This window comes from Pinus tabuliformis, chromosome 6 (genome assembly GCF_031772625.1).
Source record: "Pinus tabuliformis cultivar Carrire ecotype Pingquan chromosome 6, CPIR1, whole genome shotgun sequence".
In the NCBI taxonomy this organism is placed as follows: domain Eukaryota; kingdom Viridiplantae; phylum Streptophyta; class Pinopsida; order Pinales; family Pinaceae; genus Pinus; species Pinus tabuliformis.
The window spans coordinates 1,229,626,839-1,229,635,120 of record NC_142292.1 but is presented as its reverse complement, the minus strand read 5'-3'; the positions used below and the strand labels follow the sequence as shown (position 1 = coordinate 1,229,635,120).

At 43.6% G+C, this 8,282-nt stretch overlaps 1 protein-coding gene across 1 annotated transcript; it reads right to left on the bottom strand.

Annotated features, from left to right (window-relative positions):
• Nucleotides 1-3,256: 3,256 nt before the first annotated feature.
• LOC149263132 (uncharacterized) lies at nucleotides 3,257-7,534 on the bottom strand. The gene is made up of 3 exons (XM_089386520.1): nucleotides 6,812-7,534; nucleotides 5,492-6,448; nucleotides 3,257-5,407 (listed from the first exon to the last, which is right to left on the bottom strand). Exons 1-3 carry the CDS (start codon nucleotides 7,532-7,534, stop codon nucleotides 3,257-3,259), a joined length of 3,831 nt encoding a protein of 1,276 aa, XP_089242646.1.
• Nucleotides 7,535-8,282: the final 748 nt, after the last annotated feature.

The following is an 8,282-nucleotide window of genomic DNA, read 5'->3' as shown; positions in this document are numbered from 1 at the left end:
TTATAGATATGATCTAGAAATATATGAGAAAAAAATATAACCAGAAATAATAAGATCAAAATAAATAGAAATGCTTCTTTATTAATCAAACCCTTAAGGTAGGCAACACCATACATTCACTCCTTAAGGAAGGAGAACACTCCACAAGCCATATGTTTATTCATACAATAATCATTGACATCTCTCAATGGGGAGTCTCTAGCCTCTATATAGGCCTCATACATACAATACCATGGGTCATTACCATGGTTCCCTCAATACCATCTATATAATACCATGAGCTTATTACATTATTGCTAACTACTTGTGGTCCCTTACATGATACGGGTTAACCACCTTATTTATTACTATGGCCCATCCCATTATTACATCATTCCCTTAGGTACCTTCCTTTGTACCCCATATTATCACCCCCTAGGTATACTACAGTTTGACAATGGTAATGCATAATGGGGAATAAGGTCACTATGGTAGACAACCATGCGACAATGATATTGTACTCTAAGAATTATTGGGTAATGTGTTTGAGAAACATGATGACATGTCTAATGTATGGGCCTCTAGCTAATAATGTTTAAATGAAAGTTTATGTTTCTTTTGTAAAATATCAACAATGAAAAAGGGATGGACTCCCTCACTATCATTGAGCGATGGTTGAACTCCCTCATGAAACATTTTTCATAAAGAAAAATGTTTTTTTATTTTTCTCTTTGGGGTTTCCAAGGTAATATTGGTGTTCATTTCTATGCTTGGTTTATCCTATCATTATGTCACCTTACAATTATTAGTAATATCTCGTTAATCATGTTCTTAATAAGACAAACTAAATGAACGATGTTAATGATGAAAACTTGCATCTTCTAATGCATTATGTTGACAAGTTGCGCTAATGATTACTTCGTTAAGAAAATAGCTATTGCATTTCTATGGTAATTCACTTAATGATTGTGATTATATAATTTGATGATTCGTTAAAGAGTATGTGAATAGTCATTCATGGGATGCTAAATACTGATAAAAATTGTAAAAAAACAAATGTTGTGTATTTTGAGTGAGGAATAACGAGCGATGTTATAGGTGGTATAAGAGTAAGGTTCCAATGATAACACCTATTGGGTTCCATAGGAACGAGAAGGAGGAGATTTATTATGCTATTCGGTGTAGGCTATGTATGATACTAACAGAAATACGTTGCAATGTATGCATTATACTACATTTAATATCAAATGTGTAATAGTGCTAATGTCTACTTTGAAGAATAATAGTGCTAATGGCATTGAGTCCTTATCTTGATAAAATAAAATTTGAACATTTGTTGCATTTGATTATAATTAAATTATGGACAATATTGAACATGCACAATAATTGGTGATAGTGTGAATTAGGATTGGCTACTAGCCTTTGTATCCATACTCTTATGGTAATGTTTAATGATGCATTTAATTCTTGGAATTGCAATGGTTTATTACGGTTTTGGGAAAATAATAAATGCCTGCATTTATCTTTCAATAATGAGAACAGTGTGATACTAAAAGATTGTAAGAAAGCATTGGGATATTTAGACATTGAATGAATTGTCCTTGATGTTTTTGATAGTATGTTAGAACGTTTAAAAAGCAATAAAGAACCCTCTTGAATGTTCGGAGTAACAAATGAGTCAGATGGTAGGTCTTTTTAAGTGCTTATTAACAAAGTATCAAGATGCTTAATATGAGTGTAATGGCTAATGGTTGATTGTATCTTGTTATGGAATTATCGTGAATGTTGGTTGAATTTACGATAATTTTGTGGCATTGACTATTTAGTATATTGCACTATCTTCCCGTGAATTATCATTGCATGAAATCGTTCTTGGTAATTGCAATATTAACATATTATATGTGAAATAGTATACAAACTATTAGAGTTTTTTTTTTCTCGCTAAAAACTAATCTATTATATACAGTAACAGTAGTAACATTACAATCATGAAGTTTCATCCCCAGAGGCCAGACTTTGGCACTCTAGACTATAAGATATCAAAAGAGCCACCTTCGCAGAGGTGCCATAACTAGCCAAAACATCCCACGCAGGGGTTCCATGATCTTCAAAAAGAGCAACCATTTCAAACTAGCCAAAACAACCCACGCAAGGGTTCCATGAACTTCAAAAAAGGCACCCAATTCAAACTAGAAAGCCCGCCCAGGGGCAGCAGATAGCCAGCGACATTTTCCCACGCAGGGGTTTCAAAAACAAGACACAAACATGCACTAAGACCATGTGACATAAGCCGAGAGCTGAAACAGAACCTGAATGATGCTGGAGAGGGTAATGCTGCACAGAGGACCAGCTACTCCTCTGGCTTCTCTTCAACGATCGGGTACCACCCGAATTCTTCCAATGCCTCTGCTGAAGGGAGGGGGTCCTCTTTGATGTCATATTTCTTGGACGTGGACGCCTCCCAAGGCTGGGAAAGGCCGGGGGCTTGTTCTGCTTCCTTTCCAAGCAAGGTCTGGTCAAATTCTGGCCTTTCACCCTGTTGCGTCCTCTTGCCTCGGAGATCTTCGCTATCGGAAGGAGCTTCCTCCAGAAATAATACCGAGACATGGGCATTGATACGGGGCCTGTCCATCGAGCTGTTGAAGGTAAAGATGGCTGAACTGAAGGCTGGCAAAGGCACTGAGTCAGGGTCAGGGCTGCTAGAGTCCAAGAATTTTCTAGGTAGAATAGGATTGGCTACAGAAGGACGATGGCAATGGCAGCAACAACGTTGGGGGTGAGGATCTTCCACAGTAGGCCGAGAGGACCCTCCGCGTGCAGAGCCTCGACGGCTAAGTAACCCCTGTCGAGGCCTGACCATTTTTGCCTGAGCGTCGAGGGAGATGAGCAGAGCGGGGTGGTGAGGCGGAAATGGCAAAGAGGCGAGCGGGAAACAGGTGAGGACCCAGAGGCGAAATTGACACAGAGACCCCTCAAACTTGAGATGATATACCTTAAGCAGAGAGCCGAAGACCAGACGAGGGACTTCCGGTATTGATTCCTGGAGAGCCGAAGACCAGGCGACGTCCAGACCGAAGAATGCTAAACGTTGAACGTGGAGCAGCATTTGTTGAGCTCCTTCATCCCCTTTTCTAACCATTGCACCGAAACCTCGATCCTCGGACACCATAACTGCTTGTTGCAGTCAAGCCCTCGACTTGAATGCGGCAATGAATGCCAACCTACGATATACCTTGCCATATATTCCATGGCGGCGAACAGGCATTGAATGCCTTCCTTACACCTGAGGCGGCACATGGATGTCATGTGGCTCGTCATGGCTAGTCGTCGTGTCACCCGCATCCGGGAAAACTGCATCTCTTTGGATCAGGCTTTCACATTCCTGGACCTGGAGATTGTTTGGAATGATATCCATGTTTCCTGATAGGAGGGTCTGTTCATTTTCAACCCCAATGTTGGCCAGGAGGTCAGCTACCTTGTTGCCCTCTCTTTTAGTGTGATTGAAGGAGATGGCTCTGTTATTGCGCAGATCTTGTTCAATTGCATTCAGCCTCGCTTCTAGCCTCCAACTGGAAGCAACTTTCCTAGCTTGAGAGCCGTTTTGTATGCGCGTAGCCATGTTTATAAGGATCTGGGAGTTGCCTTCTACAATCAGGGGTTGAAGGTTGAGGTTCCAGGCTAGCAGGAGACCTTGCCAGAGTCCCTCTAACTCTGCGGAGTTGTTGGTATCCCACCCAATATTGCCAAAGTAGATCTGCAGAGGAGTGCCTTCATGGTTCCTCAAAATTCCTCCAAATCCAGCTTCTCCAGGATTGCCTTTGGAAGCCCCATCAAAGTTGAGTTTGTATGAGCTTTTAGGGGGGGCGTTCCAGCGGCTGTTGTCCTTGATGCTGCTATTAGAAGGGCCATTCTTGAAGACTTCTTGAGGCAGATGCAATTGCCAATTGTCAAGAATGCTTTTTTCATTATCTGTAGAGGGGAGATCCTCCTTTGTCCATGCTCGAAGCGACATCGTTTCTTTGAGATTCCCATGTAGCCTGTTCCAAATTTCTTCAATTGGAGAGCAGTTGTTTTTGAATATACGTTTGTTTCTTTCCTTCCAAATGTTCCATAGGACAGTTCCCGGGATGATGTTCCATAGATAGTTGAGGATCTCGCTTTTGTAGGGGTTCTTTGGCCATTGTCTTATGGAATTAATGATGTCGTTTTCCCCTCTACATCTTTTTTGGCATCTGAAGCTCACCTTTTCCCATAACTTATTGGCTAGAGGGCAAGTATCCAAGAGGTGTTGAAGAGTTTCTTCACTTTGATAGCAGTTGTGACAGATAGAGGGACCATGAAAGTTTCGTCTCCTTAGTTTATCCCATGTGAGAATTCTTTTATGTCCCACCAGCCAGAGAAAGAAGGAGATTTTGGGCCATGATCCAAGACCCCATATTTTGCTCCATAATGGATCTGAAGGAGTGGGGAAGCTGCAGACTAATTTGTAAGCTTCCGAGGTGGTGTAGGTCCCTTTGGGTTGGTATCCCCATCTGAGGATGTCATTGCCTTCATCATGCCTTATGCTTCTTTTCTTTAACTCTTTCTCCAACTCTTCTGCCTCCCGGATATTTGTATTATTGAGTATTTGATTATTCTGTCTCCATTTTCTGAATCCATGCTCCGTCTCCTGTGCCCAAAATTGTTGGACTTTTTCCTGCTGCTGCTCCTGCCTGTCTGGTATCAGAGATGGATGAAGAACACTGGTAAGCTTGGGCATCTGATTCCAGGCATCTGTCCAGAATCTTGCCGTGCGACCGTTCCTAATTTCCCAGAAGTTGTGCTGTTGAATTAGCTGATAATGTTGTTTGGCCGCATTCCAGATTAGCGACCCCTTTTCGGTGGGAATAAATCTGATGAGCTCTTCTTGAGGTCTATTGTTGGCATATTTGGCTGTCCAGATTTTTACCCAGGGCTTTTCAGGATTAGTGATCCATTGCCACCAGATCTTGGCGTTCATAATGGAATTGCTATACTCTGGGTCCCTCAGCCCGATGCCCCCCTTGTCTTTGGGCATGCATACAGTAGTCCATTTAACCAGCGCCCACTTGCGATTAGTAGCTGAGCTGCCCCATAGAAAGTCACGCTGAAGGTTCCTTATTCTCTTTAGGACCCACTTTGGCGCAGCTAGGATAGAGAAAAGGTAAAGAGGCATTGCCTGAAGGACAGACTTGATGAGCACCACCCGACTGGCTAAATTTAGAGATCTATATGTCCAGAGGTTGAGACGGGAATCAAGCTTCTCTAGGAGAGAGCACCATGCGGGATGCTTTATGGCTGAGGCAGTGAGGGGAGCTCCGAGATATTTAGAGGGGAGGGTAGCAGAGGGGAAGCCCAGAACGCGAGTGACAGCAGCTTTAACGGAAGGAGGTGTGTGAAAGAAGAAAATCTACGATTTGGAGCAGTTGACATGGGTGCCAGAGGCTTCAGAAAAATCATTGAGAAGGGTTTTTAAGCGTGAGGCTTCCTGGACAGAGGGGTAGCCAAATAACATGGTATCATCAACAAATTGCTGATGAGAGGTTGCAGGGGTGTTGTGAACAGAAATTCCTTTAAGCTGTTGAGAATGGAGGGCATGTTTGATGTGTTGACCAAGACCCTCAGCCATAAGAACAAATAGGAAGGGGGATAGGGGGTCCCCTTGCCTGATACTTCGTGAGGGTTTGAAGGGGCAGGAGGGGATACCGTTCACAAGGATGGAAAAGTGAGTGGAAGTGATTAGGCTCATGATCCATTGTATCCACATGGAGCAAAATCCAAAAGCTTTTAACATATGTTGAATATAAGTCCAGCTGAGTTTATCAAACGCTTTAGAGAGATCCAGTTTGAGTATCATACCTGCCTTCTTTGAATGCTTGAGGGAGTGTATTATCTCGTGCGTGAGGAGAATGCCATCCATTATCTGTCGTCCTTCCACGTACCCCGATTGTTCCGGTGAGATGAGCAGAGGTAAGAGTGGCTTAAGCCTGTTTGCAATAACTTTAGATATGACTTTGTAGATGACGTTACAGAGTGCTATTGGCCTGAATTTATCAGGGGTGATGGAGTCCTCCTCTTTAGGGATGAGAGTGATGAAGGTGGAGTTGAGGGAGGGAAGAAGCCAACGCAGGGCTCTTGATTCTTCTACAATCTGCCAAACCTCCAACTTTATCATATCCCAAAAAGCATGAAAGAACGTGGTGGTAAATCCATCTGGGCCAGGGGCTTTTCCTTCTTTAAGCTGGAACATTGCCTCATCCACTTCCTGGGGGAGAATAGGGCGAATGAGAAGCTCATTATGTTCCTCCGTGATGAGCTTTGGCACGTTGCTGACTATTTTCCTAATAGCTTGTTGCCGATCTTCCATTGGTTCATGGTGGACATGTTGGAAGTGATTGAGGAGTACCTCTTCGATTTCCTCATGCTTCTCTACTTTTGCCCCTTCTTGATTCTGGATGAAAGGTATATTATTATGCATCCTTCTCTGCACCGTGGTTCTGTGGAAGAATTTGGTGTTGCGCTCCCCCTCCTTCAGCCATCTGACCCTTGACTTTTGCCTCCAATAGATTTCCTCCTGCTTTCTCCTGTCCTCGAGCTGGCTGTGGATGAGCCGTTCCTGTTCCAGGGTTGCCTCCGTATGCCCTTCTATGATTATCTTTTGTTGGAGATCCACCAGTTCCTGATTTAACTCTTGTTGCGCCTTAAAAATATTTCCAAAGGTCTCCCTATTCCATCTTTTTAGGTGATTTTTTAGAAATCTTAGCTTCTGTTGGAACTGATACATTTTTGACCCTTCTGGAGGGACAAAAGATGCCCAAGTGGTCTTGACAAAATCTTTGAATGTAGGGTGCGAAAGCCAGAACCCTTCAAAGCGGAAGGGTCTTTTTGTCAAGTCTCCTGGTCTTTGCCACTGTAGAGCAATCGACCAGTGATCCGACCCTGTGTGTGCAAGTATTGCAGCTGAGATGTCTCCTCCTAGATGAACCGCATTGTCTGAGATGAGGAAGCGATCCAATTTGGAGGCAATTTGATGTTTGCCAGCTCTGCGATTGCTCCAAGTGAAGGTACCGTTACAGAACGACATATCTATGAGAGATGCAGTTTGGATGAAGTCCTTGAAGCGAGCAACTTTTGGTTCCATTCTGATTCTCCCTCCTATCTTCTCCTCGATTTTAGTGATCATGTTAAAGTCTCCTACAACAATCCATAGTGGGTGCCTCCTGTTATTGCTCAGAGCTGCTATAGTGTCAAGGAGCGCAATTTTGCTTCCTGTATCTTGCGGGAAATATACATTTGATAAGTTGCCATGAATGTTGGTACCCAATATGTGAAAGGCCGCCTGTATGAGGTGATGAGAGGCATGAAAATCTGTGAGGGTTACCGCTTGGGTATTCCATACTATAGCAAGCCCTCCTGAGGCTCCCGAGGCGTCTACTGCAACCGAGCGACAACCTGGCCATGCTTTTGAGAGTATACTGCCTAGTGTAGAACTATTACACTTGGTTTCCTGGAGAAAACACATCTGTGGCTTTTCCATTTTAATCATGTTTTTTAACATCCTGAGTTTTCCAGGGCTGTTAAGCCCTCTTAAGTTCCATGATACAAGCTTCATGGTTCAACTGTTAATGGAGGGCTTGTAGTACTTCGTCAACTTAGCATACCTGCCTGAATCTACCAGGATTTTCCCAATCTCGATCGTTCGCTGGAGATCTGTTTTTCTTCCTCTCTTTTTAGTGTCCTTTGGGCGTAGGCTGCCATCCCAATGACTTCCTGGTTGTATCCCTAGTTGGTGCTGATGATAGGCTCTCGAGATGACCACTTCGAGCTTATTGAGTTGATTCTCTGATATTGTGTCGTATGCTCTCTTTTTGCAAGCTAGTTCTAATTCCAGAATATCCAGACCATTTAGATCTATGCTTTCTGGCTCTTCTTCCATTTGTTGCACTTGACTGCTTTCTTCTATATTGATCTCTGAGTCCTGGGGGAGGTCTGCCTTTCCGTCGACTTCCATATCCTTGTGAATCTCTGCTGTTTCTTTCTGACTTCTGCTGAGGATAGTTGGGATGATGATGGGGGGATGAGATTTGGGAGGGGGATCTGAGGGAGGGGGCTGGGATGAGGAAGAAGGGCGAGCAGGGTTGGTCTCAGAGATCAGGGGTTGTTCATCGGAGGTCTGAGCAAGAATATCGAAGCTGTTCTTAGTTACTGGGCCTTGGGTTTTGTTAGACTGGGGTTTGATCCCATTTTGGGGCTTTTTGTGCGAGCGCTTCCGGCTTGGGACCTTG